This window comes from Eucalyptus grandis, chromosome 8 (assembly GCF_016545825.1).
Source record: "Eucalyptus grandis isolate ANBG69807.140 chromosome 8, ASM1654582v1, whole genome shotgun sequence".
NCBI classification, from domain to species: Eukaryota; Viridiplantae; Streptophyta; class Magnoliopsida; order Myrtales; family Myrtaceae; genus Eucalyptus; species Eucalyptus grandis.
In genome coordinates this window covers 37,654,413-37,674,565 of record NC_052619.1, presented here as the reverse complement: position 1 = coordinate 37,674,565, position 20,153 = coordinate 37,654,413, and the positions used below count along the sequence as shown (strand labels likewise).

Sequence of the window (20,153 nt, the reverse complement as noted above, 5' to 3'; positions counted from 1 at the left end):
CCTGGCCACCGGCAAGGCTCGCCTAGCCCCGCCGATGGCCGAGCCGGGTCTCACCCGCCCCTGGCGAGGCCGGCTTGGCCACCGGCGGGCTCGGCCTCACCCGGATCTGGCAAGGCCGAGCCTTGGCGGGCCTCGCCCATCTCGGTGGGCTCGGCGAGCCTCGCCCGGGCTAGTGAGGCTCGGCCAACGAGGGCGGCAATGCTCCTATGCCACATGAAGAAGAAGAAGAAGAATAGGAGAAGAGGGAAAAAAACGAAAAAAAAAAAAAAAAAAAAAGGAAAAAGAAAAAAATATTAAAAAATGATTTAAAAATTAAAAGAAATTAATTTTGAACATAATCAATTAGCACGGTATCAAACGCAATTCTATTCCAGAATTAAAATTTTTGACAGTTACCAAACGCATTTTTTACTCGAATCGGTTCCCGAGAACAAATAAAAATAATCATTTCTAGTAATCAACTTCCGAAAATAGAATCGTTACTAAACGCGCCCTTAGTCTCGAAACTATATGAAAATATTCAATATTATCGTTCCCAAAATTTGTAATGTTTGATTTGGCATTAAATCATTAAGACCGTTGAATCATGTTTGATATTGAGAATTAGATGATTTATACAATTCGAAGTTATATATATTCTTTCTTTTTTTCTTTTCTATCATCACAAAATGCGTACACGTCATCCATATTTAGACAAATACGAACGTGTTATCTGCAAAAAAAAAAAAAAAAAAAATGCTAGTGCTAGTTAGTTATTAATTTAATTTGCAAATTTTATCTCTTTTGGTATGAAATTTGAAGAAAAGAAAAAGTTGATATCTTGAAATAATTTTTTCACTGAAATATACTATTTTGAAAATTACTCATGATCGTAAATTTGCCCATTCAGTTTAAAGTTAACGTAATATAAGTCATTATGTGAATATCATAAATAACATGTTATTCAGAATATAATTGATAATATTAGATTACATATAACCACGTAACTATACAAATAAACCATGGGTAAATTCCTTATACTCAACATATTTAGACAAAACCATATTCAAATACATTTTAGAAAGCATGAGTTAGTTTAAAAGAAATCATGATAGTAAAATCATTAAGATTGAACTTAAAAAAAAAAAAAAAAAAAACAGATGAAGATAAAATATCTTAAAACTTATTTCTTTGGATATAACTTATGATGGAAATAAATTCATTTATTTCGAAGTTAAAGTAAAGTGAGAAATATTGTTCATTATGTCAATAACATAGATGACCCAAGTTATTCTGAAAATAATTGATGATATCAAACAATATATTATTATGGCTAAACAATGCAGGTAATTTATAGAGTACTTACTCCTAATTTTATATATAAATTATGGCATTATGCGATTTAACTTCATTTGGTATTAACCTAATTAAACTATACAATGAAATTAGTTTAAATAACAATTTAAAACGTATATTTAGAAATGGAAATGGAAATCAAACAAAACAAAATATTGACACTAATAACAAAAGAACAGCTCCCTAACTGGTTGTCTCATGTCATCGAGGCCGATACACTTATTTAACTTATATAGAGCATGGTTATCTACAGAAAGAGTTTCGACCTAATAGGCATTTGAGTAGGATTTTTCTCCAAACCCCTCCCTGTTAATCTATGAAAAATGATCAAATTGAATCTAAAACTCATCTGAATTTAAAAACATTGCGCCCTCTATTGTCTGGTGCAACAATGGGAAACAAATTTAAGTTTTGGTTTCAATTACAAAATCTCCTCAAAAGTTCTAATCCAATAAAGGATCCGACTCTGGACTCGTTGGCATCGTCTTCTCATCCAAATAAAAGGAAGAAATGCAATGAAACAGGTAAATTAAATCACATCCCTTTTGCTGATTTGCACTGCCATTCTAACACACCTCGTGATTCAAAGAACAAGCACTTGTGCAACGTAAAAGACCTGCTCAATACTAGATGTATATTCAGATACTTAAGACCCTACACTGTAAAAAACAGAGAGTAGTACACAATGCTACAACTGAATCTCTAGATGCTTGAAGCATCTCATGGATGTGACCCCATCAATCACCACACCCTAACCTGAGGGTGGCGGCGGTGGCGGCATGGACATGTGTGGCATGGGGGGCCTCCCGAGCATTTGTTGCTGAGGTGGTGGTGGTTGCCAAGTATGTCCCGGTGCTACCATCCCAACTGGTGGTGGAGGTGGTCTCTGGAGGATTTGAGAGGCCTGAGGAGGTGGTGGGGGCATGCCAGGAGGTGGCCGGAACTGCTGCACAGGTGGTGGTGGCATTCCAACTTGGGACATTGCCTGACCAGGCTGCGGAGGCTGACCAGGCCACGCTGGCCGAGGGACTTGCATAGGTGGGAAAGTCACTCCTTGTGGAGGAGGTGGTGGCCGGAGCATTGACATTGATGCTGGGGCAACGGTCCCGTTTGCAAAGGGGCGTGGAGGAGCTGGAGCAACCATGGCACCGTTGCCCTGAGGACCGGGAAGACTTGGTGGGCCACTTGCAAATAAAGTATGGGGCCTACTCTTCGTGGCATTTGGATTGCTAGCTGCCAAAACTCTCTCTGCACCATGAATGTATTTGAAATTAACCACTTCATGTCTTAACCATGAAAAGAAATGGTACCAAACTATCACACTGTCCATTTATGTCATAATAGCACGTGTGTAGGGTGTGAAGAAAGCACCTCAATCAGAGAGACATACTCCATGAACAAAGCAACTTACCTGCAGGAGTACCATGACGCTCCCCTTTGGTGTCTTTCTTATATGCATATGAGACTGTAATTTGTCGATTGCAAAGATACTGGCCATTCATCGCCTTGAATACAAGATACAAAAACCAATTACTTAATTCTCTAGAGAGTGAAGCAAGTTTTTACATCATAAGCATTAACATAAAAGTAACCGTGCAGAATCGTCGAATCGATAATATCTAATACATTTCATTTAAGAGTACTTGACCAGCAATCCATGTGTTGATGTTTTACCACAAACAATAGAGTGTCACTGCAAAGTAACAATCTCTATTGTCACCCTAAATCATTATTCATCAATAAAATTCCCAGGGCAATAAAGAATGAAAGATACCTCAATAGCTGCATCAGATGCCTCAAAAGAATCATAACTGACGAAACCAAAGCCACGGGAATTTCCAGTCTCAGGATCTCTCATAATCTGGAAAGAAAGCATGCAAATCTACAAATGTCAGTGGTTCTCGAAGATGATCCTCACATTTCATGCAGAAGGAAAGATGCTTAAGCTGTTGACACTAGAGCCTTTCCAAATCATCCATTCACTCCATTGCTCAAATCTGAGAGCAGAAGGACCTCATACTGCTTACTCACTCCAGGGATTTCCGTTATCTAAGACATTCTGAAACTATGCGGCATACCAGGAATAAAGATTTCAGCCTCACATATGTTTTATCTATCGACACAGAAGATAGCCTAATTCTTTCTAAGTAAACCAAGTTTACAAACAGCGGTCCATTCATCCTGGTACCATAGGCAAAATGACTTCTTCAAGCCAACAAGAGTTCAGAAATGGTGCATTTTGTCCATGGAAATACAAGGTATAGCATTTAATGTAGATGGCACAGCAATCTTCAAGATATCACAATGAATATTCTTGCCTCCTGACCATCTTAAGTTTTCCTTGAAAGGAGAACAAAAAAGCTGAGATTAGGTTGAAAACTCACTGGAGACATGCCAATTCATCTGGACTATTTCAAACCAGTTTATGAAAATCTAAACGAATACATCCCTCAAGAAAACATTGAACACCAAATGTAACCAAACTTACCACGAAAGCTCTCTTAAATTTGTGTATGTACATACCCATTGCAAAATATTAAACAAGTTACATAATTCAAACCCAAACCTAATGTAATTAACAGATTAATACTAGCACATAATCTGAAAGTTTAACCCTTCAAAAGGCGTCTTTCAAACACTTCCTCAGACAAATTGCGCCTCGTTGCAAGACTCAAGACAAACCCCCTATATCAACTAGACAAATGAAAGTGAGTCCGGGCAAGAGAAGACTAAATTTTCGAGTCCTAAGCTTGTGAATAGCAACTACCTTCATTGATAGCAGACCCAAAATAATTGGTATTGACATGAAAACAAGACACCAAACAAATGCTTAAAGAGGCCTGAGATTGTCAATTTGCACCATGTAGTCTAGAAGTTTATGGCTTCTAAAGGATAACAAAAGAAGGGGTAAAACCAAGAAGAAATGACTGCTCTACCCTTCACCTTACCAACCCCATAATGTTACTTCTATTCAACGTACCAACTTGAGAGAATTGACCATAAAGCACCATGAAAACACAGACAAAAATGCCCAAAAACACCGATAAAACAGAGAAAAACCCAGCCATGTAAAGAGAATATTGCAACAAGACTTAATTTAAATACAGCAACATTAAACATACACAGGGAAACCAAGGAGAGAAATACAGACACATAGAGAAAGAGGTAGAAAGTCCAAAGAAGCCACACATCAATTCAAGCAGAAGCCAAACAGCAAAGAGGAGAGATAAAATCAGAAAAGAAATTACCAGCAAATCAAACACAACCAGAGAATCAAAGGTGTACTGCACTCTCTGTTCAAACAGAGCACACCCAAGCATGCGACTTCTCACTCTTGTAACACATTCACTCTTCACACAACTAACATATTCATGTGCTGAGTACTCTCACGCCACAAAGCACATACATTACATGGCAGTTTTTCATGGCAGGGGCTGTTATCTTCTCCATACTTAACTGGCTCCTGAGCCTATCAACTCTGGTAATGGATAACAATGGTGACCAATCATTATCCAATAAAACATTCACGGCAACTACTACTAATTTTGACATAATCTATGTACTTAAAGCGCCCGCCACGACATCTCTAAACCACAGCATGGATACAACAGCCACATCTCAGTCCTTCAGCAATCATAGAGACACAACATAATGCAGGAAGAAACATTAAAAACACAATTAGAGTTGTTTTGACTGATCTTAACGAACACATTAATAGTAGACACACGGAGGCAAGTTCATGTGGTTTCTTTTTGCATTCCATCCTTTTCGTGATGAGAGATTCTCCCGCAACAATTGCAAGAAAATCTTCCACGTTTTTTTATGTATAACCCAGCGAGAATAAGAAGAATTTTATTTAAAGAACCGTGTTGGGTAAATATATCATAAGAATTGATGAAGAGATGGCATGAATGAGCACAAATTGATCGATCATAGAAGTCTCCAATTGAAGTCTATATCAAGCATCTTCAAACTTTCAAATGAGCTGTTGTGATTTGTATTCAATCCATGGTGTTCACTTGGGTTCTTGATGACAAGCGGCGAGAGGATGTCAAGCCCCAACAATTGGAAAACTTTATAGAATGACTCCAGAGACATTTTCTGTAGTGTGAGTGAGAGCATCTTTTTTTATTTTTACTTGTTTTCTGGTAGTACCACAGGAATATCGAAATGGTACTTATAGAATTTCCTTTTCATCAAGACTCACTGGAAGTGTTAAATGTCCTCACGATATCTACCAGTGAAAATCACGTTAAACTAGTGATTCCATACAGAAGGGAAAAAGGTGAAGAGGAAAAGCGTTTGAATGCATTTGCAAGATCAGGTAACCAAGAACAATGCACCAGCAATACAACAAACTATACAAATTGTCAACCCCCAATTGTTTCACCATCTAGAGGGCCCAAGTAGTCCTCTGCCCAGGGAACTTGCGAGCTTATTCTGATTTCTCAAACCAAAGTGTGACAACATAAGAATCTAATAAACAGATTCCTTCAAAACTCAAATAAATGACGCTGCATTTGGAAGCAATAAAATTACATAAGAACACCCCTAGTAGATGGGTAGTAGAATCAACGCGAAAAACTGCATTCCCAAGATACATGTAATCCATCTAGTAGGCAGGCGTTAGAGGGTGTATATTCATATTGGCTTATCAACTGGCAATACCAGGACATGGCGCTCATAACTATCCAACTTAGACTGCTGTCACAATCATCATGCCACACATGAAATAGAGATCAATTAACTATACAAAGTAAGCCACATTGCAAGAGTACGACACAGCAATCGTAATCAACCCAGGTAGTTTCATGCACAACAATGCTCTTAAAAAATTTACATGCTTGAGAAATCAAGAAATGATTGACTACTGTAAAGGTGGGACTTCCTGCAAATCAAGGAAAAATCCAAAGCATCACCTTTGGGTTTGTAACAATTACACCAAATGCACTGAAAGTATCATACAGAAGCTTCTCATCTACATCCTGCAGAGGATATGCCCATAGGCAAGGAATTAGGACTTCTATATTGACAGACTTAGCCCATTAATAAAAATCATAGTATCTGACTACTTACAGGGTCAAGATTTCCAATAAAAAGGTTTGCTCCCACATCCAAGCTCTTTTTATCTTGGGTTGCCTGAATTTGAGCACAATAGCAACATGTTTAAAAATTGAACAAATACAGATTCAATAGATGGTCCGGGGAGATATTCCCTTAATCAAAAGATAACCTCCAACACAATAAAGACATGTAAATCCATATACCTTATTCACACGTATAGGCTTCCCATAAAGTTTTATCATGTTCAACACCTTAATTGCCTGCAATCATCAAAACGATCAGTAAGCCAGAGAACCAGAACTAGCAATGCAGTTACTTAGACTAGTACTTACATAGTCAGCATCTTCTTCGCTCCGGAACTCGACAAATCCATATCCTTGGTGAAGGTTTGTCACTCTGTCCTTTGGAACATAAACATTAACTGAAACGAGTTACAATAATGGTGAATATTCATCCTCGATAGTCTGAAACCTCAAACAAAGCAAGGAAAGGTGCGGGGGCTTTATTCACACAAAAGGAAATATAAATTACAACAATGAGCTCAAAGGAAAAGAATAGAGAATTCTGCTGGGTTAATCAACTCCACTACATGACAATGCACAGAGGCAAACCCATCATTTATATTCTCCGAACTCAATCACTGAATTAAAGAAACCCATCTGGGAGAGAAGAAAACAATGTTCCTCGCAACACCAAGAAAAAGATAACAACTGACTCTTCACATGACCGGTTCAAACTTACTGTTCCGCTTCAGAGTAATTCCAAAGTAAGTTAGCAGAGAGAATTTAAGAAAATGTTCCTTGTTTTTTCTTTTTCTTTTCTGCAAGCACAACAAAGGGGCAGCTTAAAGGACATCGTGATAAAATACACCAGCAACACAAAGCTATGAAAACTGCAGCTACAAGCGATCGCTTCCACGGCATACTCTAGCATTTCGTCGAAACCAGGCATCGACACAAGAAAGAGGAGCCGAACTTACCAACAGGACCGGCTTGAACAAACAGCTCCCAGAGCAACTCCTCCGACACCTGCAAGCCAAACACACGCCCTAATCAATTCACAACCACATCTCCCCCAGCCAAAGCCACCATCGAAACCGCTCCCACGAGCGCTTCCCGAGCACTGGAACGAAGCGCTCGGAGGCGGAAAAGGAATTCGAGGGAGAAACGAAAAGTGGGTCCTAGGGAAAAAGAAAAAGCAGGGCGACCTGAGGGTCGAGATTTCCGACGTAGGCGGTGGCGTCCTGGTTCCGCTCGGCGGAGTGCTGGCCGAGGAGGTTCGCCCCGACCCCCGGAGCGATCCGCGTCGTCATCGCTCTGCGCCGGGTCGGTGTGGTTCGGGCCCGCGCTCGAACTCGAAGAAGAAGAAGAAGAAGAAGAAGAAGCAGCAGAAGCGGCAGCAGCAGAAGAAAGAAGGAGAAGCTGCAGCCTAGCGCGGAGTCTCTGCTGCCTGTGCGCAGAGATTTCGAGACGCGAGGACGCGGTGGCCGTGGTGGAGGATGAAGAAGAAGGATGGCGAACTGGGCCTCGAGCCCGTTAAAGAGCCCTAACCACGTGCCAGGCCCAACCCGGCCTTTATATATATGTATGTATATATATATATATATATATATATATATATATATATATATATCTTCCTCTGTTTTAAATTAATGGCTTTTCCTTTTAATTTTGTTGATATTAGGTTTTTTTAGAATATTATGAAATTGGAAAAGAAAATCAAACGTATATTCAATTTCTTTCATTTATCATTCTCACGTACCCAGACATTGGACTTACGTGCCTTGTATTTATGAGAATGAGAATTAGACACATGATGGGAGAGGGGGGCAACAACTTTACATGATCGGAGACATGATATCATATATCATTGACAACCGCTATTGACATGGTATCTTGATTCATCAACTTCGCATAGATGTACTTATAACAGAATATAATCTGTAATTCAAACACAAGAATTGCACATTTATTATATATTAAAACAAACTTCCATTCATAAAGATTTGAAACACCTATTTCCACAAACATTCAAGTCATGATCTCGAAATATAAATATCACTTCGAGCTTTTTCTATATTTGGTGTATTCATAAAATATTTTCTTGAGATTCAACCAAGTCCAAGATGCTCTTCTTGGACTCAATAATGCATAATAACAATATTGTTTAGCTTATTCTTCACTTTAATGGACGAATTTAAGCCACTTGTGAAGCTCCAGCTCTCCATTTGCAAGATTCAACTATTAATTTGTTGGTAACTCAAATTAAGGTTTAGATTCTCAATAGAATAGTTATTAGGGAGAAGATTTTAGGGTTCTTATTTTGGGCAAACCATTAATACAACATCATTTTTGGGAGTTATATTTTGATTGACCTAGTGAGCCATGTGTGACTAATAAATTAATAACATATGGTCACGATGGATTTCTAGCGACCGATATTGGAATTCCATAAAAATGTTTAAAAATAAATCATTGTCAATAATGAAAATGTTTTTTGTTCATTAATTATTTCAAACGATATAAAAGAACGATCAATTTTCATTAATTGCCCGAGATTACAATCCCTCTCAAATTCCTTACGAACTGCTCATGTGTGCATGATTTTGCAGTTCTTCAAGGTAATCGTCATTTTCAAAAGCTTTCTTTGTCAAATTTTGGACATGCTTCTATAGCACCCTCTCCATTTATAGGAAAATCATTCACAACCCGATAGTACATACATCAACCACTAAGGGTGTTTGTTTTGCAAAAGATATGGACAAACTACAGTTATTATTAACATGTGATATGTGACATCCTGAATTTTTTGACCCTATAAGTATAATTGAAGTATAATGGACTTGGATTATTTTAAAGCGAGCCGGATGACTATGGACTTAAGTAGTTAACAGGCTACACGAAGATATCGAACACAGGCTCGATCGGCCAAAGGATGAGCTACGGACTTGGGCTTGATTTGGATTGAGTGAAGGGTCAAGTTTATTAAAGTTTTGAATTAAATCTAGTGGGCCGAGAAATGTCATGGGATGAGCCCGATGGGCCAGAGACGCGTATTTGGGCCTGAGCGCTTTAATTTTTTTTCCGATTAAGATTATAGGTTAAGCCTAATGTGAGATTTAATTAAAATTTTATTAAAATTTATAAGCGATTGTAATTTTGTTATTGAATACTAACTTTAGTAATTTCTCGTGATTAATTCTTATTTGTATCATAGATTAGCACCGAGACGTTAACGTATCAATTCGATTCGTGTGAACTCATAGACTCTCATAGTTACGAATGGATCGAAAATTTTGTGGATTCGAAACGAAACTAAATGGAAGACATTAGAAACTAATAGACCAACTAACGACATGGATTAGAACTTGATCTTAAACATTCTCAAGTACTAGGTGTCGACCATGAAGAAGAATGTGTGCATGGGAGCCACGACTTTCATCTCTTCCCTCTCGGTTTCTCTCCAACTCAAAGTCTTCAGAGGATACATCATCATTTCTTCCGAATAATATCTATTCTTATGATTTAAAATAAAATCTACACTCATATTTGGTTTTCCTCAGAACTCACGCCATTTTTCTCCCCAAAAACAGACCCAAATCCTCCCTCTATTTCTCTCTTTTCTCTCTTACACGGCTTGCACAGAAGCAAGGCCGATGACCCTAGCTTCTTCTTCTTCTTCTTCTGGAGTGTGTTTGAGGGAAGAATTCCAAAGAGCGGTGAGCCACCAGAGAAGCCAAGCTACAGTTAAGGAAATGATGAGGTCCTAAACTTGAAGTTATCCGCCATTCATTGAGGAAACTTGCGGAGCATGCTGTATGGTAGGAGATTAAGTCTTGATGCTTATGTTTTGAGTTGGAATAGGTTAGATGGATGCTCAAATGGAGTTGTTGGTCTATGCATGTGATGATCGAAGTTTAGATGGTTAAAGAACCAAGCGCGAGGGAGTTGTGTTGGTCGAGATGGTGGGTAGACGACCTTTGAGTCATAGATGGGTGTTGCATGTTGGTTTTAAGGGGTCAGAGGTGAATTTTAGTCTTGGGTTGAACTGTAGGTTGCTGTGTGTGGCCTATGAGCTATTGAGATCACTTTTGGGTTCTGTCAAAGTAGTGTTGAGGTACTAAGAGGGTGTTTGGTTGGGCATTCCCAAGGGGCTTTGAGCCCCCAAAGCCCCTTGGGGAAAATTTTGAGTGTTTGGCGAGGGCTTTTGAATGCCCATTTGCGAAATGCAGGCATTTTAAATGCCGAAAGCCGAATGCCGGGGGGGATCACCTTTGAGCATTGGGCATTCCGGAGATGCGAGTTTATTGTTCAACGAGTTACTGTTCATCGTCTCCTCCGTCGTTGGCCTTCTTCTTCACCGTTCGTCTTCTTCTTGCGGTGGGTGGCGCTTAGCCGCGAGCGGCCAGATCTGGCCGCCGGGAAGCCTCGCCTGAGGTCGCACAAACCTTAGGCGAGGTGGCCCGAGGTCGGGCGACCTTAGCCGGCGTCGCCTGGTCTCGCGTGAGCCAGGTGACCAAGCGAGGCCAGATCTAGCGGTCTTGAGGCCGATCTTCCGCGACCTCAGGCGACCGGATCCGCGGTCCGGCGACGGCCAAATCTGGCCGTCCGGCGATGGCCGGCCGCCGGAATTTGATTTCAAACTTAAAAAAAAATAATAACAAAAGCTAATTACAAGTGTGAATTTTGCCAAATGGTATTTTTGCTAAGTTGCATTTCAATGCTATAATTTACCAAATGGTCTAACATTTTCGAAAGCCTATTTACCTCAAAGATACTTGCATTCTCCCAATGGCATTTCCCAAAAGCCGAACCAAACGGGCCCTAAAAGAGGTTGTGGACAAACTAAATAACGTGATGTAGCTATAGATGGAGACAGGGGCTCAAGATGCTTTGTTCGGGGGAGATAGGGTTAGAAATTAGTGGTTTATGCATCATTTTGGGGTCTTAAATGCATAGTCGATGGAAATAACTAATTTTCTTAAGAGAGCACCAACTATTTTAGGCTACGACTACTAGTGGTTAGAGATTTCTTGTAGAAATTAACTGGTGTGAACATTCCTCCCTTAGAACAACAAGCTGACCTGCAGAAACCAGCAAAACCTTAGGTAGTTCTATCAATTTTATGAAATTTTCTAGATGGATTTGGACCTCAAAGCCTCCATGAAAGTTGTAGGTCACATATTTAGGAATAACATATTAAAATTTGAGAACAAATGGTCGAGGTTTGAATACCAAAACGAATTTTCTTCAGTAGGTGCGTAAACTGGAAATTGCTGCAAAATTTAGGGGTAAAGACAACAAGTTACTACTCTTTATAAAATGAGAAATAGGCTTAGGTTTCTTTGTGAAAAATATTAATCTATGTCTCTTCCATAACATACGAAGTGTGGCATTTCTTTGTGAAAAATATTAATTCATAGCATTTCGATGAGATTTGATGCACTTTTTGTCTCTTCCATAACGGTCAGTTTGTGCATGAGCATGTCTCTTCCATAATTCGACGTGTGGTTATTGTATGATACTAATTGTGGCATATGTGTGCAATGAGTGCGACATGAATGAAATGTCGTGTAAGCGTTGAGTGCTGCTTAAAGTGATTATGTTCTCTTGAGATCATATCCATGCTATGATGTGATATAATTCAGATGTGTGATGTGTAGAATGTGTGAATTAAATAAGTAAGAGATTTCCGTCGATACGGATATCGGTGATGCCCCGGGGAATGGGATGCCCATGCCGTGTGATCTTGGATGCCTTGATTGAGTGAGATATCGGGATGCCTTGGAGTTGAGATGCCTTTGTGTGTGATCAGGGATGCCTTGGTTGTGGGATACCGAGATGCCTCGGAGTGAGATGGTCCATGCTGTGTAATCTTGGGATGCCTTAATTGTGTGATACTAGGATACCTTGGAGTGAAATACCCATGATACCAATATTGTGGAAGTCCGAATGTGGGATTTCAAAAGTGATTTAATCGGGCCGGCTTGAGTTCTAATGGGTAAACTGATCAAGGGTGGACTTTGACATATACACTATAATATAATTTCACTTGGCATGTGAGTTCGTATGTTATTGTTGCATCTCATCTAGGTTCTAGTTAGAAATAGGAGGCATACATGCATATTTAGTGTGCTTGATATGAAGTGATCATTCATGTGATATCTTAGTATTCATTTAGCTATACTTGGATGATTTAGTCTTGTAAGTATGCGTTATTTGGTTATGTTCTCTTGCATCATTTGGTGACTATGGATTGTCTAGTTTAGGGTCTTATTATTTCTTTACTGGGCGTTGCTCATTCCTTTATATTTTTTTAAATCGTTAGTATGGACATACCACCAATCACTCATTATGGGGTGATAGCATACATTGATGTTTCTTTTCACAACATATATGACCTCGATATCGAGCTGGCCTATACACGACATGAGGCTACGTTATGGATGGATGATGGCAGGGTAGATTGGATCCTTATGAAGTTCATTGCATGGTTCATAAACAATGAAAGGGAGCTGTTTGGCCTTCTTTAGTTCAATGCTGGAGGACCTGGAGCCGGGGCAAGTGGTGCTTAGGCGCCCGGTTCATGATGAAGCCGGAGAAGACGTCTTTTATTTTTTTGATAGACGTGGGCTTGTTTAGGGGTAGTAAAGTTAGGAATCCCTCTCACCATTTCCCTAGCTGATTACTTATATTTTTATTCATGAACTTGTAAACATATGATGTACATAAGTGTAGAATTGTAAGTAATCCAAGTCGACATATATAAGCTAGAATGAATTCTATAGGAAAGCTAACGAAGTCGTTCATGATCTTTATATTATTTCTTAACTAGATTGTCTAATGCTAGGTGACAAAACTGTTACAGGATGATCGTATGTTAGGAAAATTTCATATCATAAAATATCCATGTTATACATACTAACCAATTAGGTTGAGATACTACAGTGCGATAATTGACATTAATAGGTCTTGTCTTGACAATAATCTGTATAGTTTCCGCTTGCGCTTAGCATGTGACGCTATTGGGACGTCACATGATTAACTTAGTCGATGAAAGTAAAGATTAGTCATTCATAAACAATATTATCAACAACTTGATGAATTGGCAAGTCAAAGGAATAAACAAAAAGTGGAGTCGGCAATCTCGGATGTGATAGTCAAGGAAGTAACCATCAATGTAATGGAATAAAGTAATCGTTGCGATAGTGGAGTCGAAGAAACTATTAAGGTAGTGAAGACAATGCAATTGTCAATATAACCATCAAGTAACCATTTGTAACCTTTATTGATAACCAATTATTGTAGATTTTAAATAACCATATTGTACTTTTTGAAGCCCTCCACATAAACAAACAAATTTGCTATATTTTTGTTTCGTTGGAGTTGTTCTCTTGACGAAATAACTTTAATCAAAAGTAGTTCTTTGGCTTTTATTTTAGGAGATCAAGGTTTTTCGCAAACTTCAGACAAAGAATATCTCATGTGAAAGGGAATTGATTTCTCCAAATCAAACAACATTATACAATCCCAAATCGGGCCAAAATTAAAAACTCGATAACATCACAGGATATGGACAAACTATGCTGGAATTTTATTGACGACACAACTTAGGAATATAAAAATACAATGTCAAAATTTAATCGACAACACAACACTAAGATAAAGATACACGCCTGAATTTAATCGACAACACAAACATGAGAACTACAGCTAAGGAAATTAAAGTACAATGTAGATAGGGGTGTCAACGGGTTAGGTCGGGTTGGGTTTTGATGTCATCCAATCCAACCCAAGTCAAAAAACATACAACCTAAAGCGAAAATCTGAGAGGGGCCACGTCCTTTTTGGGGGGGGTGGGGTCCTGCTCACCTCTTCTTTATTAGGTAGCAATTTTGATGAACATTTTCCAAGTAAAATGCAATTCAACTTTTGAAGAACAACAGATATGGTTTTCTCACACAAATTGGAAATAACAATTCCTACTACTGCAATTCCAAGTATGAAAAAATAAGATCCAAATATGAAGCATTCAAGCATATAGAAAGAGTTCAATCACCTTTCCTTTCAAGAAGAAAATTCTAACTGAAGTTGGCACTAACAATAGTAATGGGAGGCTCAAAACAAGAGGAAGAGGTCACGCAAGCACAGGGATCTTTCTCTTTTATATATTATCCACATAAGAGTGTGAAGAGCTCACTGGCCACTTGTTTTTCATACATGAATCAAGAAAACCATTCTCCAGCATCCAAAGTTTATTAAATGCCATAGAATCAGAGATCCATTGAGTCAAATTTCCATCGACGATGGCTGAGTTGCAAGGAGGAGAAGACAATTAGGGCATCTCAAGAAACCCCAAATCCAATTGAAACTTAGATTGGGTGAATTTGCAAACCCTAATAACAACTTGAGCAATGTCATGGGACAAGAGGAGGCGAGCATCATAGAATCACCATTGAGTCAAATTTCCATCGACGATGGCTGAGTTGCAAGGCTCAAAGGTTTTAGAAATGTTTGTTTGTAAGTAATGTGTTTAAGTTAAACAATATTAAGGCTCAAGTAAGTAATGTGTTTGGGGTTGAATAGTGTTAAGATCTTAACAGACTTGAAATATGTAAGCTATTTGTTTTATGACTATCATGCGAACTTATTAAGATCCGACGCCAAAATATCCTATTTTTCGTCTTTAAGTCAGATCGGGTTTTATTAACACCCCCAAGTGCAAGAAAGATAATCAAAATATAACATTTTGTTTGATTTGTGTAGATTGTCGTTCTGGTGAGTGACTTGAGGTATATATAATGGTTTATGGTAATTGCCTTTCAATAGTTTCCGGTGATTATAATTTCCAAAGTAACTTTTGCGAATTATCTCCGTGTTTGTAAATTTTATGTGTACAAACAAATCCATGACATGGTTTCTTTAGATCAATGTATATTCATAATCTTGCTTTTAGTTGGTAACTATTCCCTTAAAAAAACTGTGTCTTTGGTCTCAACTGACTCATAAGATGAGTTGGCTTTCTTACGCTAATTGTTATCTCCAAAAATGTGTGCCTCTAGTCTCAACTAATTCATCAGACGAGTTGGTCTTCAAATGATAATTATTCCTTCCAAAATTGCATGCCTTGGATCTCATCAATCTCAAACTTCAAAGCAACTTACTAACATTCTTTTAATAAATATTGCTAATATTCGAGGTAAGAATGGTATAAGTGTCGTACTATGCTCGCTTGAATGTCAATTTTTTTTTTTGGCTCAGTTTAATGCCACATTTGAGTGAAATTGATCACTTAAATACCATTCCTGGCAAATCGTCCTACGTGGATTTTTTTATTGTTTTCCCATTCCGACGTGGATCTTCATATAATAAGTTGAACTCCTATGTGAAAATTTTTGTACACTTGAAGAGCAACATCGTCATTTCCTATGTTAGTAAAATCTTTCACTCTCTCTTTAATAGAAAAGCGTCATTTCTGTACGTGTAGCAGCCTAAAACAACATTGAGGGGCTTGTCACTCGCCCATTGTCTTCCATCTTTCTCTCTATTTGATTTTTTTTTTTATCTAATCGCAAAGTTAGGGCTACCATCTTCTTTGATTCCTCAACACTTCATCTCTAAAGCAAATCGATCTCTCACTAGCACTCTTTTCCTTTTGTTCGTGTCTGAATCTTAGTACGCCCAAAATGCCAAATCGATTTCTCTCTATAATTGCAAATTAGGGCTTCGAGTTTGTTGTTGCTCGTCATCCTCTCTCCTTGGATGGAGACTAAAAAGACAACAACCTAGAGGGAAAAATTAGGGTTTGTCATATGACGAATCTTGGTCGACAAATAGTAAAGGTTAGTAATTTGTTGTTTTGTATTGACTGACCAACAAAGTGAACAAATGCTTATTTAATTTGGTGTTTTTATTTTATTTTTTTTTGGTAGGTAATTTGGTGTTGTTTGACAAAGTGTAAAAGTGTGGGAAAAGGTGAGATCGTGGAGGGTAAATATTAGGGTTTGGTGCCAGAATGTAAAGGTGAGTGCTTCAATTTATTCATCGTTAGATTTTGTCATTATGTGTCCATTAACCGACACTTAAATTATTGTTTATTGTGATTGTGCGGACCAATTTCTATTATTTTTTGCTTTGATTATGGGGATTGATTGCTATTGTTGTCTGTTTGTGTTTTGATCCCTTATTGCAGAAATAATTTTTATTTTATTGGATGAAGTGTTAACATGGGCGATACTAGTGCACTCACTAAAGTTTGTTACGGTGGAAAATTTGTCACTCGGGAAGAAAGGGAATATATTAGTAAACAAGTCATTGTCATCCTTACCAGTCTTAGTAAGGTGTCATATAAAGACTTTAGAAAGGATATAGGGTGCGTTTGGGAAAGTTTTTTGGAAAAGCCTTGAAGGAAATGCAAATACCTTTAGTCTAAAGGGTTTTTGTGAAATACAAAAACTGTTTGGTAAAAGTGCTTTGAGAAGAAACTTTGGAAAATACTGTTTGATAAACACATATTTGGGGAAGTTCTTTAGCGTGACCAATTTAAGTTTTTATTTTTATTTTTTAAAATTGAACACAAAAATAATGATTTTTTTTATTTATAATTTTGTACTAAGATGTATATATAAAAGAGATATATTAACAAATTCAATGACTTTTTTTATATATATTTTTGCACTAAGATATATATTAATAAATTCAATGACTATTTTTTATTATATTTTTGCATATATATTTGCACTAAGATGTATATATAAAAGAGATATATTAACAAAAAGAAATAGTAATTTCATTATAATAAACACCATTACATATGCATCAAAGAAATAAATAGATTTTCATTGAAAATTACAAACATCCTCAAGTATTTACTAAACTCATTGCTATGTGATCACATATATGCGCCATGTTAGAAAATAAATTGTCATTTGAAGTACCGGCCCCTTCATTTGTATTATGAAGGTCAACTGATAATTAGGATCCAAATATGCTCTTGCAAAGTGTCTATCATTGACGGCGTTTTGTCGTATATAATTATGTAAAGTCATTGCTGCTATAATAATTTTTACTTGCTTTTTAAAGGGGAAACTTGGCATATACTTTAGGATCTTCCACTTCTTCTTCAACACACCAAAAGCTTGCTCAATTTCCGATTGTAGCGATGAATGAGCACGATTGAATACCTCTCGATAGCTTGTAGGGGCGGGACCTTATTGAAATTCTGGCAAATGATATATAACTTCTTTGTATGATCCCAAATAACCCGTCGAATTTGGATATTCAGCATCTACTAAATAATATTTACCTGCATAAATATAATATAAATTTGATCAACATATACCATATTTATACATATTAATGTACAAAAACCATTAATTAATAAACCTGGAGGATGATGAGGAAATTGCATATCATGTCTCCCTAAAACTTCATAGAAAATACGAGTATTATAGGCTTAGCCCTTCCAACTAGCCCAAATATAAGTGAATTCCATATTAAAATTACACACCGCTAAGACATTTTGAGTCGGTGTACCTTTTTTACCAATAAAATGAATATGATCTTTTACAGGTATTACCGTTGGGATATGATTGCCATCAATAGCTCTAATACAATCCTAAAACAAAAACGCAAATATTATTATATAATCAAAATTTGCATTTAGTTCTTTCTTTATATTAAATAATCAAAACATACCTTAAAATATGGATACAATCTTCGATTATTTTTTTATCTTATCCGAAACATCCCTAAATTGTCAATCAGCTGGTTGGATCAAATCTTTTCCCATTTCACATACTTTGTCTAATACTAACCTAAAGTACCTGCTTATAGTTTCCCCAAAGCGTTGAAAATGCTATTGTGTTAAGTTGTTACCTATGTCATGTCCTAAAATATGAAGAAATATTCAAAGCATTTCTCTAACATCAATATTCCTAGTTCCTTCAAGACCATAGCGTGTTACTAAATCATGCATTAAATTATTAAATACAATCTTATCCATTCTAAACATTTGATAACACCTTATCGTATTAGCATCTTCGCCCATCAACTCTTCTAACCATGCATATCTTATATACGATGATGTTCTACAAGGTTTTTTTGTGACTGTATATTGCTTGATAAGCAATTGCAACTTGAGTAATTTCCACAAGTTGATTGAATTCCTCGTCTTCGTTTTCATGGATTTCTCTTTCAGGAGAATCGTCCATATTTATTTAAAGTAACAAAATAATAAGAAATGAGATGAATAATCATCCATCAATGGAACAATTATTTTTGATAATATATATTCAAATTCCACCAAATCGAAATAACATAAACTGAAAACACATGTCTCACATTAAAACATAATCAAAAAAGTTCATAAGTAGTGCAAATTAGCAACTAAAAATAAATCTCAAATTACAACATAGACTAATATGAAAGAGCTCAAAGAAGTAACTAGCATCCTAGTGGCGACTATTATATTCTTCCAATTTATACTTAAGCCACTCAACTTTTTTTTTTTCATTTTCATCCAAGTTTATAAAAATCTGCCTATTGTCTTTCTTTTCAGCAAAATGAGAGAGTGCAAAAAAAAAAAAAAAAAAAAAACTTTCCATCTTGCTTAATCTTAAGTATGGCTTTCAATGTTTGTACAATTTCTTTGTAATGATCAAACTCCCTTGCAACCGATATTGCATTTGCTCATACTTTCAACAACTGAACAAAGTCTATCAATTTGTGATGCTAACTTATCAAGTCCACTCAATTTTTTTCCTCTCTTTCCTTGAGCTTGCTTCGTCGAACTTTCTACCGTTCTTTTATGGCTCTTACTTTGACTTGATTGGGCATTTGCTTCACCTACATCACCCTCTAAAATATCATCAGTAGATCATGCACAATCACCAACATCAGCTTGTGTGGTCTCAACATTCTTATTATTGCATAAACCTTGTGCAGGATTCTAGGTAACACTTATAGTGGCAACTGTACCCTGGAATATTTGATCCAACAAAGTTTTAATATCCGAATGCATGCCTTTCATTCGAAAGACTCTAAGCTTAGGATTGGCCTGTTATAATAAAATATTTTTATGAATTATATTATAAAAGACAAACTTAGAAAACAAAAAGTAATAAAAGATTAGATAAACACCTGAATTTTTCTCTTCCACCATTCGTCACTTGCATCAATGGTTTTCTTCCTTGGATCCCATTTTAGTCATGTTTCATTTTGAACCAATTGCTTCCATTTTTTTTCCATTCTTCCTTTAAATTATCCCACTTACTTTTCATTTTATTTTTATCATACTTTTTTCCCCTCAGCTCCTTAAAATTGTTAATTATATCTGTCCATCCATCTCTTTTGTTGCTCATAGGATGATTGCCTTTTTCAATTTGTTCAATGCATAATCGACAAAAAATTTATATATCTTCAGGGCTCCAATACGCTTTTCATTTGATGAACTTGCTATCTTTTAATAAAATGAATACAAACATATTTGAAAAATGAAAAGAGATGATGCTAACTATGAACACAAAGCAAGGGATACTACAAATAAATTAAAAATTCATTTCATATGAACCCATGAAAGAGCACACCAAGCTGGATACGTACGTGGGGAAAAAGAATAGAAACATAAGAAATAGAAGTGAAAGAACCTAGGTTTGAAATGGGACAATCAACACCTTTTGAATGAAGAGAGAGGCGAGCACTTCGGTTGTGAACAAAAAGAGAGTTGAGCACTTGGATTCTAAGCCAAAAGAGAAG

At 37.0% G+C, this 20,153-nt stretch overlaps 1 protein-coding gene across 1 annotated transcript; it reads right to left on the bottom strand.

Annotated features, from left to right (window-relative positions):
• Positions 1-1,689: 1,689 nt before the first annotated feature.
• LOC104414322 (splicing factor 3B subunit 4) lies at positions 1,690-7,883 on the bottom strand. Its single transcript, XM_010025385.3, has 9 exons — positions 7,607-7,883; positions 7,379-7,427; positions 6,732-6,820; positions 6,603-6,659; positions 6,412-6,474; positions 6,255-6,320; positions 3,110-3,196; positions 2,747-2,840; positions 1,690-2,583 (listed from the first exon to the last, which is right to left on the bottom strand). Exons 1-9 carry the CDS (start codon positions 7,709-7,711, stop codon positions 2,087-2,089), a joined length of 1,107 nt encoding a protein of 368 aa, XP_010023687.1. The 5' UTR covers positions 7,712-7,883; the 3' UTR covers positions 1,690-2,086.
• Between the last annotated feature and the right edge of the window lie 12,270 nt (positions 7,884-20,153).

Coding starts and splice junctions, on each gene's coding strand:
- LOC104414322 (XM_010025385.3), bottom strand. CDS start 7,711: ATGACGACGCGGATCGCTCCGGGGGTCGGGGCGAACCTCCTCGGCCAG. Junction 6,475..6,602: donor AGCCTATACGTGTGAATAAG/GTATATGGATTT, acceptor GCTCAAATTCAG/GCAACCCAAGATAAAAAGAG. Junction 3,197..6,254: donor TAATTGTTACAAACCCAAAG/GTGATGCTTTGG, acceptor CTTTCTTTCCAG/ATTATGAGAGATCCTGAGAC.